General features: G+C 45.5%; 3 protein-coding genes across 3 annotated transcripts; 2 read left to right on the forward strand and 1 right to left on the reverse strand.

The window, feature by feature from the left end:
• The first annotated feature begins 53 nt into the window (after positions 1–53).
• LOC102833865 (chromosome unknown open reading frame, human C14orf142) lies at positions 54–2121 on the forward strand. Its single transcript, XM_006839556.1, has 2 exons — positions 54–267; positions 2039–2121. Exons 1-2 carry the CDS (start codon positions 54–56, stop codon positions 2119–2121), a joined length of 297 nt encoding a protein of 98 aa, XP_006839619.1.
• Positions 2122–15062: 12941 nt separating this feature from the next.
• Positions 15063–16428, reverse strand: TMEM251 (transmembrane protein 251). Its single transcript, XM_006839557.1, has 2 exons — positions 16331–16428; positions 15063–15877 (listed from the first exon to the last, which is right to left on the reverse strand). The coding sequence occupies exons 1-2, from the start codon at positions 16426–16428 to the stop codon at positions 15466–15468; spliced, it is 510 nt and encodes a 169-aa protein (XP_006839620.1). The 3' UTR covers positions 15063–15465.
• Positions 16429–17496: 1068 nt separating this feature from the next.
• Positions 17497–18558, forward strand: MOAP1 (modulator of apoptosis 1). The gene has a single exon (XM_006839558.1). It carries the CDS (start codon positions 17497–17499, stop codon positions 18556–18558), a length of 1062 nt encoding a protein of 353 aa, XP_006839621.1.
• Positions 18559–19520: the final 962 nt, after the last annotated feature.

Here is a 19520-nt window from a genome sequence, read left to right on the forward strand (position 1 = left end):
CCGCTTCCGGGCGCTGCCTTCCGGTTGCACGCGTTTGCAGTTCGCTGGTCGCCATGGAGCTGTTGGCCGAGTTTGTCGGGTGGGACGGGCAGCGACACCAGCTACGAGTGTCCTGTGAGGCACCGAACGATGCCGACCCTCTCCAGGGCCTTCTGTCGGGAGTGGCCGAGCTGAGGGAGAGGTTGTCCGAGCTTTTCGGCGCCGTGGAACAGCAGGAAGCGCAGGATCCGGTGGCGGCGGTGGCGGCTGGAGGCGAACTCTTAAATGGTGAGTTTGAGGCGGCTTGGGAACGACAGGAGAGCGGGGTGGGACGTCTCCCGGAAAATCTTTGGGGAGTTCGTGTTTGGAGGGATGGGCTTGAGAAAAGGGAGCCCGCGCTGGGAGGAGAATTGCCACTAAGAATAATCGGCATTCAACGGTCATAGATATCTTGGGCTGTTGCTACGGAAGCATTTTCACAACTTTTGCATTTTTACGTACCTACAACACGTGCCAAAGGAGCTCTGGTAGCGTAGCGTTTACGAATCGGGCTGTGAACCGCAAGGTCGGCAGTTCGAAACTACCAGCTGTTCCGCGAGAGAAAGATGAGGCTTTCTGCTCCCGTAAAGATTTTGCAGCCTCGGAAACCCTGTTCAGGGTATAGGTTCCGACTCCACGGCACATAACAACAACAACCAGGTTTGCAAGACTGCAAACTCTCTGCACTGAACTCTTCCAGAAACTCCTTTGTATCCAAGCTGTGTAAATGGCGCCTGGGAAGGCAACACGAGAATGTAACTATACTCACGATTTCCCCCGACCCCCTGCATTAGCTAATTCCAATCTCGTCTGGAAGACAAAAACGGGTGCGTTTTGACTGCCTGAGCTAAATACTGGAGTCAGGAGTCCCTCATCTGTAGATGAGCTTTCTGAACAGTACTTTATTTACATCTTGTTTATTATACCTTGATGGTTTCAGAACATTGCCCTGAGCTCAAGATAATAGATTGTTTCCAGGAATAAGTTCGTTGGTTGTTGCCGCATATGAAGAGAAGTCCTGTTTCTTGTGTCTCTGATCTATTAAATATGTTAGGACGTAAGGACGAGTAGAAGTCTTCATGTGGAGCTGCGGGTTAATGCGCTGGACTGAAAAGTCATTTGAACCGCAAGGTCGATGGTTCAAGCTCACCGGTCGCTCCTTGGAAACCCTGTAGAGTCGCTATGAGTCGGAATCGACTCAACGGTACTTAACAACAACATCCTAACTCTGATGGTACAGCAGTTAAGCACTTGACGGCTATTTGAAAGGTTAGCAGTTCAAGTCCACCCAGCAACTCTGCAGAGAGCCTTGACCATCTCCTTCTGTAAGGATGAGAGCCTAGAAAAGCATCAGTACTCACTGGAAAAAAATAGCTATCACCTGTCCTACAGATAATGAGTAGGATGGCATGTTTTTACATATTTAATGATCAAGCCCTTAAGCTTTAGTTTGATTTAGTTTCGTTAAAAGCTCATAATGGTTAAAATGGTAGACTTTATGTTACGTGAATAAAATATGTCAAAAAATAAAAATTATAGCAGCTTTTTTTTTTTTTAATTGATAGAACTCAACCCTAAAAAGACAACCCATCTTAATAATGGGCAAAGCATTTGAACAGTCAGTTCTCTAAGATACACAGATGGCCAATAGGCACATGAAAAGATGATCAGCAGCATCAGCCGCCAGGAAAATGCGACCCAAAACCAGTGATGTGATGGTTGGGAAAGCCACACCCACTAGGATGACTATAATTTAAAAGGTGATTGATTAAGGGTAGGGCTGTACACCCATAAAAAGTTCCATTGACAAAAGTTATGTGATATATTTACAGTTAGCAAAAAATGTAGCTGCTGAGGTTGATTGATATACAACCAAACACCCCGTGGCATTTGATTCTTGGTTTGGAGGTCTTTAAATCATACATATAGTTTGAATCTGAGATATGCAGCCATTTTAACGATCTGTATTTCTTTTGAACCAGTGAACATATTATCATGCAACAAATATTTATTTTACAAGGTGATGCTGAAGATGCTGCAGAAGATGAAAACAACCCTAACTCAGATGGACCATCTGCAAAACGACCCAAACCACCAACCTAACTAGCTTGTATGAAATCCAAACTAGAAGACGGCTGCTGTCCTCCTAATTACTACTCACTAACAATTCAGAAAAGATTTATGCTCTCGTTTGGAAAAGCATCTGTTTTGTTCTCCTGAGACAGTTTTTGTCAAAAAAAAAAAAGAATACTTAGAAATAAATCTGCTTTCTTGAGTGAGAAAGAAATTTCAGACCATGTAAATAAAATAGAACCACTGAATTGTGTGCTGTCTATATCTTTAAACTTCTATGTCTGTTTTTAAAAGTCCATAATATTTCAAGAACTCACATGAGCAAGTGGTGAAAGTTGCATCTTAAATCTGAGTGGAGGCTCTTCACAAGTAGAAGGAATTTAATACTAGAGAGAAGGAGCCCTTGAGAGAGACCCAAGTAAGCACTAAATCTACTCATACCCAGTTTGCAAACATTAAGAATTTAGAGATAGACCACTCGTAGATGACTCAATAAATAATGTGTTCATCTTCTGGTTTACCTTCTGCTCTTAGAGACCAGATGAAAAGCCTAAATTAACAGTCTGTTCACTATGAGACTTCCTTTCCTCTTATAATCATACTTGCTTAACAGAACCATTTCCTAAAATGTATGTGTGTGTGTTTTCTATTTGTTGTAGAAGGAAGGCATTGTAATTTTACCTACAGAAATACAATTTGTCATAGAATTTTTTTAATTGAATCTCAGAGTAGGTATTAGCCCTGAGTTACATGGCTAATCATTGGCAGAACTGAGTTGCATAGCCTTTTGCCATTTTTCCCCCTAAGCTGATAAAAAGAGAATCATCAGTTAGCCATTACCTTGTTTAATTAATGATAATGTCTAATATGGAGTCCTTGTGTGGTACCGTAGGATAAACGCTAGACTGCAAAGTTAGTTTGGTCCATAAGATGGGTTGTTCAGATTTCCTAGTGGCTCCTTGGAAACCCTATACAGGGTCACTGAATCAGAACTGACTGGAAGGCGCTTAACAACAAATGTCTCATATTGATTGGTGCCTCAACTCAGTTTCTGATTATATTTTTGTCTTAATACAATTCTAAAATTCTAGCAGAATTCAAATAGATTATATTTTAAAATTAATAGCAGAGCCTTGCTACCTGAATAGTTTTCCTTTGTTTAGTAAAACAGAAGAGAAATTTCAAGATAACTTGTGTTCTGAACCAGATTCTGTTACAGATCTGATTGGTCTTACAATAAATAATTATAAAGATAAAAAGAAAATAGAAAAATTCTAATATTCTGATTCTAATACTGTCTTTTTCATAAGTGATACAAAGCATCAGTTTGAAGACCCAGTACCAAATGTCTAGTTTTCTAACCTGCTGCCTTGTAATAGTACATATGTTAGCCATAGCAAGTGGAACTATTCATTTCTGAAACAGCTCCAACTTGTCCACAGGAAAGTCAACCCCACAATCTTAACTAAAGATAAGCTATTTGAGATTGACACTAGACAGTTAAATCTTTTAAAATGTGAAACGTGCACACAGGATAGTTTGGGTGCTAGGGAGGGGGTGCAATACACAAGGCAGACGGAAGAACAATTAGGTTTGCATGGGCTAAGTGGGACAGAGGTAAATGATATATGCACAACCTTGGAACAACAGGGCTCTGGGATACAGGGATTGAGGCATGGTTAGAGTGGACAAAGTCGGGGCAAACAATGTTAAGATGCTTGGCCGTCTTTTAAATCTTGGTTTCCCTTGCATACCATTATAAAGTGGACACTTGACGGGAGAGAAAGGAATGGCCAAAAATACCACCATAGAAAGCTTGTAAGTCTGTCTGTGCCTAAAACTTACTGGAATACCTAAAATGGGGCTACAGCATGCCAGTGAAGGAGGCTTCCTGCGGACCCTCTGCATTACATAAGACCATAGGTGGAATCCTGAACAGCATCCAGAATCTTCAGAGGTGGGAAATTTCCACTTGAAGGGTCAAGCAGACCAACCTGGAGCAGCCAGAAGAACAGAAGATAGTTCTTAAAAGAAAGGCCTACAGGAAAAATATAGAACAACGGCAGTCCGACTAAACAAGCAAGTTACCTGCCCAGGAGACATCAAGGCAAGTGGTCAGGTCCCCTCAGGACAAACCCCCTTCCAGACTAAGACTCAAGGGGAATACACGAGCAGACGTGCTCTGACTGGTGACCACGTTGGTCACTGAGAAGTGGAAGTGAGGGGTAAAAATGAAGCTGTGAGCTAAGTCCTACAGTGTTCAGTAGACTCCTGTGAATCCGGTTGAAACCTGACCTGGGGACTCCTGGGCCCAAAGTCAGTGACATAGCCATGGAGGACTAGAGTGGAGAGTGAAGTGTCCAGCTGATAATGTACAAGAACGCCCACACTTGGAGATAATACCCACTTTACCTGGCTTCAATGGCTGGATGATCAGAACTCAACTAGAAGAAAGAAGAGGGAAAAAAAGAGTAATCTGATACAATTAGGTGAACTTGACCTATACCTGTGGATGCAGTAACTCAGAAGAGGGAACAAGTCTTTACAGCAAGAATCATTCCCACCCCTTCCATACACAGAGTAGACAGGGATGGGCAACTTGGACATTGGCTACCCAAAGTGGGGGCAGGGGGGCTACCAAGGCAAGAAGTGACTGGCTTACAAGCTTTCAAGAGGGAATCTAGATCCAGAGGGTGTGAAGGAAGGTAGACTCTCCACTGAGTAGTATCCAGTCTGTCTAGGCGGGGCTGATGAAAGGAGATGCAGATAGGTCTCTTGTGATACAATAGTGAATAGTTGTTATCAGGACTGATTGTGAAGGTTGGAAATATAAAGGTCTATGTATTGTAGCAAGGAGAGGGGTGATTTAACTTTTCAGTCTAGGAGTGGAGGTCCCTAGGACCATCAAGGGAGAAGAGCGGAGTGCAGGACCCTACCCAGAGAAACAGTGACGCCAGAGATGGAGGCAGAGTCAATGACGTGGAGAGAGGGAGCAGCTGGGAACTCTAGACCCAGAAAGGGAGAGGGGCTGTGTGCTGACAAATGGGGGTGGGGGTGGGTGCAGGCTTGCAGGGTATACCCTTTGGTTGGTTGATGCATGGAGGGGATTGTAACCATGGCAATGAAATGATACAGGATAGGATGAATGTAAAACTAATGTTCTCCCATGTAATATCACATAATTAACAGTAAAGCATTTAAAAAAAAAAAAAAAGGATTCTGTGGCCAGGGTCAAGAAGAATGTTTCCTCTTTAGTCGGTTGTGGTTGCATGACTGTGATGTTGCTAAGTATTCTCAGGTCAGTTCTGACTCATGGTGGTGGTTAAGTCTCTTAGAGTCAGTTGCAACCATGTGTAGGGTTTCCTAGAAGCTGGTAAACTTGAACCTCCGGATCTTGCAGTTAAACTGATGGCAATCCAGCACATTAACCCACAGCGCCATGCCAGTACTCTAGCTGTGATGTTAAGAAGTTTAAGAATCACCTGGACAGGAAAATTTACGTCAGAAAAGGTATGAGAGGAAAGTGTATTCTCACATCCGGTTTAGAAATGGATGTTTACGCTGATAATTACCTTTCAAATCTTGACCAAATGCCCTCCTTTGTCATTGCCAGGAGGGCTTTCTTGACTTCCTAGACAAGGTTAGGTCCTGCTCTGTGTTTTTGGGGTACCTAGTGCTCTTTGGGGGGGCCCTGTGATAGTGGGTTCTGTGTCAGGCTGCTACGAAAATGTCAGCACTTCCATCCCAGGTGGAAAGATGGGGCATCTGTTTCCACAGAGATGTCCAGCCGGGAAACCCTGCAAGGCAGTTCTACTCTGCCCACAGGGTCACCATGAGTTGGAATTAACAATAGTAGATTTCTATATGATAGTACCCTGTACTTCTCTGAAAATATGAAATGTACTTATTAGAAGCATTTTTCAGCTACTTAGAATTTTATTGAATTTTTTTTTTCTTGAGAAGGCCTGTGTGCCTGAAAGAAAATAAAGCTTTAATTTTCTCTGAAATGAGAAAAGCAGTGGAGATATCCGTGGCCCTCCGTTTATTAATTGTTGTTGTATAGGGTTAATGAGGAGTGGCTAGAGGATTTGAACCAGTAACCTTGCTGTTCAAACTGACCTTTTGGTCCAGTGCTGATCCTACAGTGCCACCCCAGGACTCCCAGTTTACCAGTAGTGACGCTTGTCTACTTCTTACTTAGCTTATTAAAGTTAGACACCTCTCTCACAGTGGAATGTCCAATCTGTATGGCTGTAGAATATCATTCCTTATATAATCTGTTGTAAGATGCATACTCTGGAGAGGGGAAGGGGACATCATGTCAGTTCTGACTCAGCCACCCTGAATAGGGTTTCTGAGACTAAGTTTTTATGGAAGCAGAGAGCCTCATCTTTATCCCGCGAAGTGGCTGGTAGATTCGAACTGCTGACCTTGCAGTTAGCAGCCCCAAGTGTAACCCACTATACTACTAAGGGTACCTTACGTATACATTAGTCATACTGCAAACATTTAACTCAATTGTCAACCAGTGTACTGTGACAAAAGGTTTAAAGCAATTCCTGTTTGAAGTTAACTGCAGTTGGTAGCTAAATATCCACAAAGATCAAAACTTACTGTAACTATAGCTGGTAATGACTATGTTGTCCATGTTTTGGGAAGCTTAGTTGCACCATTATCATTTTTGTGATCATTATATATTGAATTTTTTAAAGTGTAATAAGAGTGTAAAATTCTTGGTGAAATTGGGGAATGTTTGTTGAGTAACTCAAGTTTTGTTTTAACAAACAAATGGCTAATTTTTGTGGGTTCTTTGAGGACACAATAAGTTGACGAAACAAATTGGCTAATTCTTGTGGATTCTCTTAGGACACAGTAAACTCCAGGTAGATCCAAGATAATGTGTTTCAAAAAACACACACAAACAAGTTGGCCGAGTAGGCAGCCACACTGCTGAGACCCTCTACAACGAGGCTACGAAGAGGCCTAATGGAACAGTAATTACCAACAGTTCTGGAACCCTGAGCTTCAGAGACGGGTTGAGAAGTGGATTGAAGCTGAGCAGGGACAGTGAAAAGAGACTGATTGGTGGACAAACTGCTGGCTTTAGGAAGTCAGTGGGCGGCCACGGAAAAGGTGTGACTCCTCCCCGTTCCCCACACTTCTGGTGAGGTGAGGCTGCCCCTCTCATCTACCCCAGTCCGGAGCCTCCAGGTTAGAGCCAGTGTGAGGTGCCTTGGTGCCGGAATTCAAGCGGGCTCTGCTCTAGATCTACAGAACCCACAGAGCTTCTCGGCCAGAATTAGGCTATCCTGTAGTAGGAAAGAAGTCCAAGTAAAGTGCAAGGTCCGGTGCTTCCTCAGAACTTTCTGGGAAATAGAAAGACCAGGGGACCCAGCAATCCTTGTATTTGGTGTGTCTCCTGGAGAAGTGTGACGCAAATAGACCTGTGCATACCCATGTTCTTCATCACAGCATATTCACAATGGCAAAGAGATGGAAAGAACCTAAATACCCATTAATGAAACAATAGCATTAGTATGTATACACAATGAACTACTACCCAGTGTTAACAGTAATATGAGTGAAATTAATCAACCACAAACACAAATATCGTATGAGACTTTTGTAAAATGCCAAGAAAAGGGTTTCATGCTAAAAAACATTCTTTGATGGTTACAGACTAAGCCCAATGTCGTTGAGTGGACTCTGCCTCTGCCTCTGCCTCATAGGATTTCTGAGACTAAATCTTTATGGGAGGGAGCAGCCAGGCCTCATCTTTTTCCATGGAGCCGCTAGTGGGTTTGAACCGCCGACCTTGTGATTAGCAGTCCAGTGCTTATCCTCCAATAGCACCAGGGCTGGGGGTTGTTGTGTGCCATCTCGTTGGTTCCTGCTAGGAAGTAGACGTGTTAACTTGGGTCAAGGGGATGGTTATAAAAGGGGGGGTTAGCATGAAACATGATGGAGGTAGGGAAGACACGTGAGGGCCAAGAGTGAAAGGCAGCAAAGGTAAATACTGTTAGCTACGTGGTCTTGCAGTACTGGTGATCCAAGAGTAGGCACAATGGATAAGACATTATATATGGACTCTTGGTCTGGCGCTGTAGGATCAGCACTGGACTGTGAACCACAAGGTTGGTAGTTCAAACCCACCAACTGTTGCTTGGAAACACTGTGCATGGTTGCTATGAGTCGGAACCTATTCGCTTGCACTTTGTGTGTGTGTGTGCGTGTGTGTGTGTGTAACACGATATTTGTAAATGGATAGTTACCTTTGCTGTAAGCATATCCGTGAACATGATGGAACATGCAGGAGGCAAAGTTATAAAGCCTTTTTAGACATTAACAAATGCCTTGACAAAATGAGTCACTGTGCCTGGAGCCTCAGGACCCTAGCCTCAGGGACCGCCATAGTCGACAAAGACAATGTTCTATGTCCTACTTTGGTGAATAGCAACTGGGGTCTTGAAGGTCGGGGAGCAGCCATGTGAGGTGTCAGTTGGTCTTTCCGTGTCCAGAGGAAAGAGAAGTGATGAGAATCGAAGACACATGGAAACATTTAGCTCAGTGAACTAATGGACCGTGGAAACAGCAATCTCTACCACTCTGAGACCAAACCTAGATGGTGCCTGGCTACCACCACCAACTGCTCTGAAAGGCAAGCTCCTGGCTAGAGTAGGAGGAAAAATGTGGAGCCCAGAGACAATGACCCTTAGTTACCCTTTCAGGTCTGGAAATGAGCTCACTCCCATGGCTCCATCTTCAGCAAACAACAGGAAAACAATACCACTAGTGAGTAAGTTCACCTTAGATTCATGAACCATTTGAGATCAAAGGGGCAGTGTTTAGCCAAGGACAGAGTTCAAAAGGGTTAGGAAAGAAGGAGGACAAGAAACAGGGAGGCAGTGGGATGAGGGATGTTAGTTACACTGAGGGGGAGTGCAATCAGTGAGATGAAACAAAATGTGTGTGGACTGTTTGTATAACTGACCTGCTCCGTAAACCACATTAAAACAAAGGGCAAGGCAGTGCAACTTACTTAGGACTTAATGTAGTCTTGGAAACCCTCTAAGGGGTCCGTGTGAGTTAAAACTCTACTCATTGGCAGTAGGCAAGGTTTTTTGGATGGTGCAAACAGCTAACAAGATCAACCAGAGGTTTTGGTTCACCCAGAGGTACCTGGAAAGGCCAGTCTGGCAGTCTACTTTAAAAAAAAAAAAAATCAACCAATGAAAACCCTATGGTGCACAGACAGCTCTACCCGGACAACGACATGAGTTAGAATCTACTCAGTGGCAACTGCTTATGTCATTTAGGAAGTTGCTTCTGTTCTGTGAAAGGAATGCCATTGTTCAAGGGTCTCTTTAGCTACTGGGTAGATAACACACTTAGCTTGTGGAGCACATTTTGGTGGGTAGAGAGATCGGCTGCCTTGATTTTGGACAGATTACATTTTAGGTGCCTGGAAGGACATCTTAGTAAATATATCAAGAAGGAAATAAGATGTCTAGGTGTGGAGGGCCAGGAGACAGACCCAAGATAGTGATACAAATTCAGCATTTAAGCCATGCACCCGGATGAGATGACTGAGAAGTGTAGAAGACTCCCGGGACTCACCAAAATTTAGAGGTTGAACAAATCCCCAGGGGAGAACCAGAAAAGAAGACAGGAAAAGCTGATGAGGAAGAACTGGATAAATCCACGCACATGGGTATTGACATTTAAATTTTCAACTTTATTTCCAGTATCCTAGCCATATTTCAAGGGCTCAGCAGCCACCAGTGGGTAGTAGCTACTGGTTTGGGCAGCACAGATATTGAACATTTCCATTGTCACTGAAGTCTAGTCTAATGGACAACACTGTTCCAAAAGCCAAGTGAGGAGAGGATGACTGAAACTTGGCTCCAGTTTTGTGTCAATGACCGGCACCTCTTGACAAGAGAGCCGCTAGAGTGAGACGTGAACTTCTGGATCTGGGACAGACTGGAGGAAAGCGCTTGGAATCGAGCAGTAAACTCTAGACAGCTCCCCTGGACAGCTGCAGTGCAGCCCTTCAATGACATGGCACAGCACTGGAGACGAAAAGTGGAGTCTAGTAAGTGGGGCATTAAAGCCCTAGGGAGCAATGCTATACAACCCTAGTAGATTCAGAGAGCTTTAGAATACTATTGTCTGCACTCCAACCCCAGAAATTGGCTAGGAAAGGACCCTGGCATTGTTTATCCAGAAGTGGATCAACTTTTAACACACAGCTCGAGACTCGCTCAATTCCTTAACCCCTAAAACATGATTCCCAATCATGTCCAGAAGTACATGGGATTTTATATGTTAGAGAATTTATAGTGATGATGCCTGTCTGATAAGTAAGCTCTTCTACTGTGTTTTGGTGACTGAGAATGTGAACTCCATCAAGAAAAAAATCAACACTGGTGATAAACATACATTTTGTGGTTTTAAAGATGCATGTTGTTGACTGTTGTTGAGCCTGTCCTGACTCATGATTCCACTGTGAGCAATGTTTTCAAAGCTGTGACCTTTTGGATACAGACTGCCAGACCTTTTTCCAAGTGCCTCTGGATGGGTTTGAACCACCATGCTTTTGAACTAATAGGTGAGCACTTAAATATTTGTGCTACCTAGTAACTCTCAAGGATGCTACCAGTCTTAAAGCAATGTGGTTCCCTAAATTTAACATTGTGATTCTATTTCAAAACTGTTAAAATTAACAAAGTTTTAGGAAGTAGAGTCTCAGATAAAATATTCCTATGAGAGGTGTCCTTGTGACACAATAGCTGAGTGCACAGATGCTAACCAAAATGGTGGTGGTTTGTGGTTCGAACCCACCAGCTGCTCTGCAGGAGAAAGACATGGCAGTCTGCTTCTGTGAAGATTTGCAGCCTTGGCAACCCGGGGGACAGTTCTACTCCCTCCTGTAAGAGAGTCACTTTGAGTTGGAATCGACCCCACAGCAGTGGGTTTTTTTGTTTTTGTTTTACGGAGAGTAACTGCGCCTTCCTTTACTGGCACTTTTGAAAACAATAAAACATCTGGCGTGTTTAATGAAAGAACACTTAGCAGGTCTCACCTCATTTCAGGTGTAGCTGTAAATAAAATGATGATTGCTAAACCGCTGTAGGATGTAGCTTTATTTTCCTCACATCTGGAAGCAAATACCCTTTACTAGTTCTGAGTCCTAGGATGCCTGTCCCGTCCCTAAGGTTCCGAAAGTGCCTAGTGTTTTTCCAGTCACCTTGTCCCTAATTCCATGTTCCCTGCTTTATGTATTGTGGTATTAAAATAAGTGGGGATCTGCTCTAATACCCTGGTCTCCTCATCAATCCACCTTCTCCCCAATCTAAGAGCTCTAGAAGACAACAAAATATACTCATTTCACCTTTGCCTGTTTACCCTACCAAAGGAACGCTTTAAAACTACTTACTAGCCATAAAGTTGATATAATGAAAAAGTAGATTAGCCCGGCAATCTGAAACTTAGTGATTACACTTGGAAATACTGCATTAATCTGTAATTTTAATATTTCTACTATCAAGACAATGGACTTTCTTGGTGGTTATATGCTGGGGAGTCAGTTCCAACTCATAGCGACCCTGTACAGGGTTTCCCAGGTTGTAAATCTTTATGAGATCAGAAAGCCTCATCTTTGTCCCGTGGAACAGCTGGTAGTTTCGAACTGCTGACCTTGCAGTTCACAGCCCGATTTGTAACCACTACGCTACCAGAGCTCCTTAATGGACTTTATTACAGCCTCAGAAACTCTATACAGGGAACCACTCCATGGCAAGCAAGCACCACCACCATCATTTTATACTTTAAATTCCAGTATTTTGAGTTTAGTAATGGACTTACTAAAGGAGCTCTGGTAGCGTAGTGGTTACGAATCGGGCTGCGAACCTTAAGGTCAGCGGTTCGAAACTACCAGCCGCTCCGCGGGAGAAAGACGAGGCTTTCTACTCCTGTAAGGATTTACACCCTCGGAAACCCTGTACAGGGTCGCTATGGGTCGGAACCGACTCGACGGCACTTAACAACAACAACAACAATGGACTTACTAAATTCAATACTGGAATTTAGTAATTTAGTTTAGTAATGGACTTACTAAACTCAAAATACTGGAATTTAGTAATTTAGTTTAATAATGGACTTACTAAACTCAAAATACTGGAATTTGGAGTATAAAATGATGGTGGTGGTGGTTGGTTGCCATTGAGCTACCCTGTGTAGGGTTTCTGAGGCTGTAAATCTTTATGGGAGCAGAAAGCCTCATCTTTCTCCTGTGGAGCAGCTGGTAGATTCAAACTGCTGACCTTGTGGTTAGCAGCCCAACACATAACCCACTAAGCCACCAGGACTCCAATAAAAAATATGTTGTGGTTGGGTGGGGAGAGTAAGAATTCTGGTGAATTGGGTGTAATATGGTTAGGGTTGTCATAGCATGATGACAGCCGCTCCTCAGAACCCAATACAGGGTGGCTATGTGTCTGTGTCGGCAGCATTTAACAAAAATGGGCTAGTTACAATGCCTCCTTCATCTGTTTGCCAAGAGCCAATGTAAAGAGCCCCTGCATCATAACAATAGGGTTTCCGAGGAGCAGCGGAGCGGCTGGTGGGTTTGAACCATTTTGTCAAAACACAAAAACAATGATCTGGCCCCTCACCAATTTGCTTGAAAATTCAGTATTTGTGTCAAATGATCTGTGGTTTCAGTAAATAGACCTAAGGGAGTTAAATGAGATTTGCTGGAAAAGGATCTGTTTGAGCCTTTTTTGATTGTTACAAAGGTATTTGATTTTATCTGAGTAGAAGCTTGCCCCCAGGATGCAGAAAAACTTCCATTCGGGTCCAATCAGAGCTTGAAGCTGCCGGACAATTTCAGGTAGCTCATATACAAATGGAGAAAGCATTCTCAGTTTGTCATTTTCATTGTTTGCCTGGCTAGGCAGACCTACCCAGGTTGTGAGCAGCCCCAGGGATGGCGAATTGCTTAACAACAGTGGCATCAGAAAGCCTGGTCATAATTCTGCCTCTGCTTAGTGTGTGACGTGAAGCACATTCCTCTCAGCTCCTCTCCTGACGTGTACAATATGGGTGACATGTGCTACCCTCTAGGGCTGTAGGGTAAGCATTGGACTCCAATAACCGCAAACCCACCAGGTCTCCTTGGAAACCCTATACAGCTCCGAACCAAACAGCCTCTCCAGAGGGAGGATGAGGCTGGCTGCTCTGTTTCCAGTCTTAGAAGCCCAGAAGGAGCAGTTCTACTCTGCCCCACAGGGTCACTGTGACTGGGAACTGTGAAGCGGAGGACTGGTGAGAATGGAGTGAATTCAGGTAAAACTCAGAACTGGGCCTAACAGCGTAAGCACCAGAAAATGTAGGTTGTAATTCTTATAAATCCACCAGCGTAAAACTTATCTACTGTATGAATGGCTTCACTGGCTGGTGCTGGAGGGTGACCACTGGACTACAAGGCCCGCGGTCAAACCTACCAGTCGCTCCTTGGAAACCCTATGCAGGGTCACTGAGTTGGAATTGACTTGATGGCACGTAGTAACAATATAAAAATCTATCTTGATCTCATCCAGAAAAAGCTCTTAAAATTTAAATTTCCATTTTGGTTATATTAGAGCACAGTGGTTCTGTAGGATAAGCACTGGGCTATGAACCACAAGGTTGGTGGTTCAAGCCCACCAGCCACTCAGTGGGAGCAAGATGAGGATTTAAACTCGTGCAGACACCTCAGAAACTGAATATAGGGTCTCTATAAGCCAGCTTTAACTTGAGGGCTTAACAACATAACATATTGGTACCAAAGAAATCCCTGGTGGTACAGTGGATTAAACATTAGGCTGCTAATTGGAAAGGTCAACAGTTTGAACTCACCACCTGCTCCAAGGGAGAAAGATGAGGCTTTCTGAAGTTAGCATTCCTGTGCTTATCCTACAGTGCCACATCAGGAGTCCAAAGATTTGGAGGTTCAGAAACCCTAAGTTGTAAGCATAGGGAAGTTGGAATCAACTCCACAGTCGTGGATGTGACATGGGGATTTAGTGCTGATACCAGAAGAGGTGGTGGCAATGCAAAGAAGTACCAGAATCACATTGCGCCTGAGTTTTCATATTAGCAAACAACTCAAGGCTGACCATGAGTCAGGAGAAAAACAAAAACCAAAAAGGGCAATGACTTGGTAAGCTTGAACTGATAACTGCAAGGTCGGCGGTTCCAGAGAAAGGTGAGGCTGTGCTCCCACAAAGTGTTACCGTCTAGGAAAGCCTACAGAGAGCTGAGTAGGAGTTCACTTGATGGCAATGGTTTGGATTTGGGGTTAGCAGCCCTGGCAGCCCAAGGTTAGAACTTTGCTGTTAGAAGGTTGGCTTCCCACATCCCCATCAGTTTCTCAAGAAAAAGACTTGGTAATCTACAATAAAGATCACAGGCTCCAAGTCCCTATGAGGTAGTGCTGCTCTGACATGTGAGGTCACCAAAAGTTACAATCAACCAGAAGGCATGTAGCAACCACCTAGCATCTGATAGGGACTAAATTAACTGGTATTTTCATCAGAAACCTTGTTCTGTGTATGTTATTTCTAGACTTCCAAACATGTAGTTTCTTAGTCTGTTTTCTTAAAAACAGATCACTAATGATGACTTACCTAGTTGGTGTCCTGACTGGACTGCTAACTACCAAGGTCAGTGGTTCAAACCCAACCACTGTTTCTTGGAAACCTTATTCAAGGTCACTATGAGGTGGAACCTACTCAATGGCACTTATTACTACCACCTAGCCGTTACCAAGAAGTACAAATTCTGCGATCAAGTTAGCCACCACTTAAGTAACTGACACAATTTCCTCATAAGCTGGCAGAAAGCAAACGTAAACAGCTGGCTCCCTTACAACAGGGTGTACTGGTGTCTTCATTTGAAGAATTTTAAAGCAAGCCAAGGAATTGTATAAAATTTAAATTTTATGACCATGTCTGGACCTTTTTACATTTAGCACAATGGAAATGTTCATATTCATTCATTCCTTTCCCCAAAGGAAAAATAGTGACTCATCGGTATGTTGTACAGTAGAATAAAAATATGAGTTCAGGTGCTTATTCAAGTATCTAAAGAATGCTAATAACAGACATGATATTACTTCCAAAACTGGATGCCATCAACATGATTTTGTAGTTACCTCAGGCTTTCCCTCAAATTCCCTACCATTCAGATGGAGATAACCCCCTAATCAGACTTTTTTTAAAAAGCCTTTGCCCCACAGAAACTTCCTGAGAACTGAAGGAACCGCAGTCTTGTGATCAGAATCCAGATGGTACAGGCAGTTTTATAATCAGTAAGGAAGAAACGCTGATTTTATGTGTCAATCAATTGCAGTCTGCTGATCTGGTTAGAAGCCTTGACAAATGCCTGGTGGCGATTGCAAACAACTGCCAAGCATATCGGAATGATACAGTAGCCCACTGTTTTGGGGTCAGCTCTTGTACAAGAATAAAGGAACAGAAACATCTGTAAGTAAGGTATCAGAAAGATAATCGTCCACAACCAGAACGGCAGGGAGAGTAACTGCACTTTCAATGAGTGTGCCCACGTGGTCCCTTCCAGTGGCTCCTCAGGGCGCTGCTGAATGTGTTCCAAGGCCAGCCTGTTGTAAGTCTCATTGATTTCAAAAACATAGTAAAATGCTGCTGCACTTGCTAACAGATACAATCCCACTCCAATCCATCCCATCCGCTGACGGAAGTTCATCATTCTCCATGCTCTGGGCCTTCAAATTAAAAAACAAAATCCAGTTAGCGGCTAGTAAAGCTGTCCTGGCAACTATTCCAAATTTACAAGCTATTTCCAACAAGGTTCCCACCCCCCACCCTCAATGAGTTTTAAAATACAAGGCTAACTTAAGGTTTAAAGTAAATTAAACTTACATTTATTAAGAAATGCCAACAATTTACAGGTTATTTTATGGAATAGTCATGAGCAAGTAAAAGCCACTGGTTTCTGTTTAGATCGAGTTCTGCTTTTGATATGAATCCCACTAGCTACTCCATTCCGTGTAAGCAGGTCCAGGAAAGGGCCTTAAGAAGCTAGAGTTAAACTTCCTACGGAATATTTCACTCCTACAATTCGAATACTTTCTGGCTTTAGAAATGAAAACTTGGGTTTTATAAGGCAAACTAAGGCCGGAGCCCCCGAGTTAAAACAGTCACTCTTAAACACTTACAGTGGTCCTGAAAATCTTCCTGTTCCCACGGCAAGCGTTAAAGAGTCACTCAGTTCTGAATAATCAGGTGGCTTTGGCATTTCAGGGGAAGCCACCATAGAAACTATCCCCTGGGTCACCCGGCTCGGGAAAAGGTGAGGGCGGCCAGCCTGGAACCCGGCTAATTGTGAATAAGTGCAGCGTGACTGGGGCGGGTCCCGCGGCGGCCCGCCCCCTGTCGCCGCAGACGGTCCGCCCGGTAGGCGCCGGTGCCACTAGGGCCTCCCCGGCAGCCTGCCCCGCCCCCGGCCGCGTTGCAACGCCCGCCGGCTGCGACCAGGACTGCACAGGCGGCGCCAGGCCGGGGTGTCACCGTCCCACAGCGCCGGGAGCGCCGCGCCGAGCAGAGGCCACCAGCACAGCCAGCAAAGCTGGGCAGGTCCAGAATCTCACCTTCCTGTCCCGGGTGGCCCGCCCCGACGCCGCCGCAGTCGGGGCTTCCGGCTCTACCCGGAAGTGCGCGCGCCTCAGCCCGGAAGGCCCGCCCGTCCCTGACGTCAGGGTGCCTCTGCTCTGTTTTTGTGTGTGTGTCGCAAGCGCAACGTTTCTGGTTCGGATGCGGTCGTGTGGGCTGCGGGCTTGTGGGTGGCAAACACTCAGGCGGCTGGGCGTCTGGATTGGGCTGGCCTCACCCGCGACTCTGGTCGCCCATCACTCCTCGCAGCGGAGAGCACCGCGGAGACTGGCGGTCTTGCGTCATTCGTCGTGGGCTGGTGCGGCACATAGGAGTCTCTTGTTCCTGGCTCCATCCAAGCCGAGTCCTCAGACCCGGACGCGTCGGGAGCCGGCCCTAGGCTCTTGAGCTCCGGCGGCGGACCCTAGATAACGGTGAGGGCTCCGCGGGCCCCGGCGTCCGCTGGGGGCGCCCGGCCGGCGTGGTCTCGTAGCTGTGCCGCAGCGCGCGGGGCCCGCAGGCTGCTCGGCGTCGCCTGGAGGAGGATCCGCGGGCCTTCTCGGGCCCGGCGGTGCGGCCGCGGACGTCCATCCCTTCGACTAACCCGATGCTTTTTCCTCACAGGCTGCTGGAGCTCGGGACGTAACCGGGGGACCGCGGAGGGTTACTGTCCGTCGCGGTGGGCACCTGCGCCCTACCCACCGCATCCCAGTCTCGGCCTCGTAGGGGCGCTATGACGCTGAGACTATTGGAAGACTGGTGCCGGGGGATGGACATGAACCCTCGGAAAGCGCTGCTGATCGCGGGCATCCCCCTGAGCTGTACCGAGGCCGACATTCAGGAAGCTCTGCAGGCGGGCCTGGCCTCCCTGGGTCAGCACCGACTGCTAGGGAGGATGTTCAGGAGGGAAGAGAACAGGGTCGTAGCTCTAATAGGACTCACTGAGGAGACTAGTCTCGCTGTGGTCCCTAGGGAGATAGCGGGGAAAGGGGGCGCCTGGAGAGTCATCTTTAAGCCCCCAGACCCAGATAATGAATTTTTAAACAGATTGAATGAATTCTTAGAGGGCGAAGGCCTGACTGTGGCTGAGTTTACCAGTGCTCTCGGTTATGGGAACGACTCTTTTGAAGTAGGTCAGAACTTGGTCCCTCAGGTGGGGGCCCCAATGTTGGCAGAGGCATTAGACGAGGCTCTTCAGCCAGCCCTGCAATACCTGAAATACAGAAAGCTGAAAGTGTTCTCCGGCAGCGAGCCTCCGGAGCCCGGAGAAGAAGGGTTTGATGCCTGGTTGTTTCATACCACTCAAATGATGAAGGCCTGGCAGGTGTCCGATGCAGAGAAACGAAGGCGATTGCTGGAGTGCCTCCGAGGCCCTGCGTTTGATGTCATTCGTGTCCTCAAGATAAACAATCCTTTAATTACAGTCCCCGAATGCCTACAGGCACTGGAGCACGTCTTTGGGGTCATCGATAATCCTAGGGAGTTGCAGGTCAAATTTCTAACCACCTATCAGAAGGCCGAAGAAAAGCTATCTGCTTATGTGCTGCGGCTGGAGCCTTTATTACAGAAACTGGTAGAGAGGGGCGCAGTGGAGAAAGAAGTGGTGAACCAGGCCCGCCTAGACCAAATCCTGGCTGGGGCCGATGACAGAACACTTCGAAGGAAGCTCGATCTGCCTGAGGACGGCCCAGCACCAGGCTTACTGCAGTTACTGACACTGCTGAAGGAAGAAGAGGCAGCAGAGGAGGAGGAGGAGGCGCTTCTCCAGGCAGGATTAGAGGGAAACTTCACCTAACTCAGGAGTCCAGGATCCAGGAGGGGGTGTCAGACAGCGAGCAGAGCATGGAGGGCCAACACTCCCTGTGTTCTAGAAATAGATCAGAACTGGCCCATACCTGTGCTGCCCACTACACGCTTGTCAATTCTGTGCCTGTTTGCTGATGATGCTGTTAGGTGCTATTGAGTTGCTTCCAAGTCATAGCAACAGAACGGAACACTGCCCTGCCCTGCACCATCACACTCACTGCTATGCTTGAACCCATTGTTGGAGCCCCCATATCTGCATCTCCTTGAGGGTCTCCCGCTTCCTCACTGAGCTCTCCACCAAGCATGATGCCCTCCAGGGGCTGGCCCCTCCTGATAGCATGTCCAAAGTCTATTTAATGTCTCCTAAATGTGTTTATTGACTCTGAACAATGGAGTTTTATGTGGGTATTTATGAGGAGTTTTATGTGGGTATTTATGAGGTCCCGTCTGTGAATGTATTGTACACAATTGTACCAAAAGGGTGTGTCACTTGGTTGCAGGTACAGCTCAGGCACACAGCTGACCACATCTCAGAGAGATCAGTGAGTAGTGACGGAAGCAAACGGAGCATGTCAGCATATGATGTTCTGTGCTGTGGAGTCGGTTCTGACTCATGGTGACTCTGTACAGGGCTTCCAAGGAGCAGCTGGTGGGTTTGAAGTTCAGTGCTGATCCTTTAGTGCCACACCAGGGGATGGATGATGTATGATAGGTATACATTTTTAGGTGTGTGTTGTCTCATATTTATGATGAAAGTTGTCAGTAGTGATTAAAATGTTAAAATAGTTCCTGTGTGAAACAATATTATTGATCCAGTGCCATCAAAACAAAAGGTAGAATTGCATGCTGAGGTTGAAAAGTTTGCAAATGCCAACTCTAACCCCAGGTTTCTGGTGTACATTAAAATCTGTAAGTGTCCTGAATAATGTATTAATAGGTGTTATAAATGTG

Source organism: Chrysochloris asiatica, unplaced genomic scaffold (assembly GCF_000296735.1).
Source record: "Chrysochloris asiatica unplaced genomic scaffold, ChrAsi1.0 scaffold00025, whole genome shotgun sequence".
NCBI classification, from domain to species: domain Eukaryota; kingdom Metazoa; phylum Chordata; class Mammalia; order Afrosoricida; family Chrysochloridae; genus Chrysochloris; species Chrysochloris asiatica.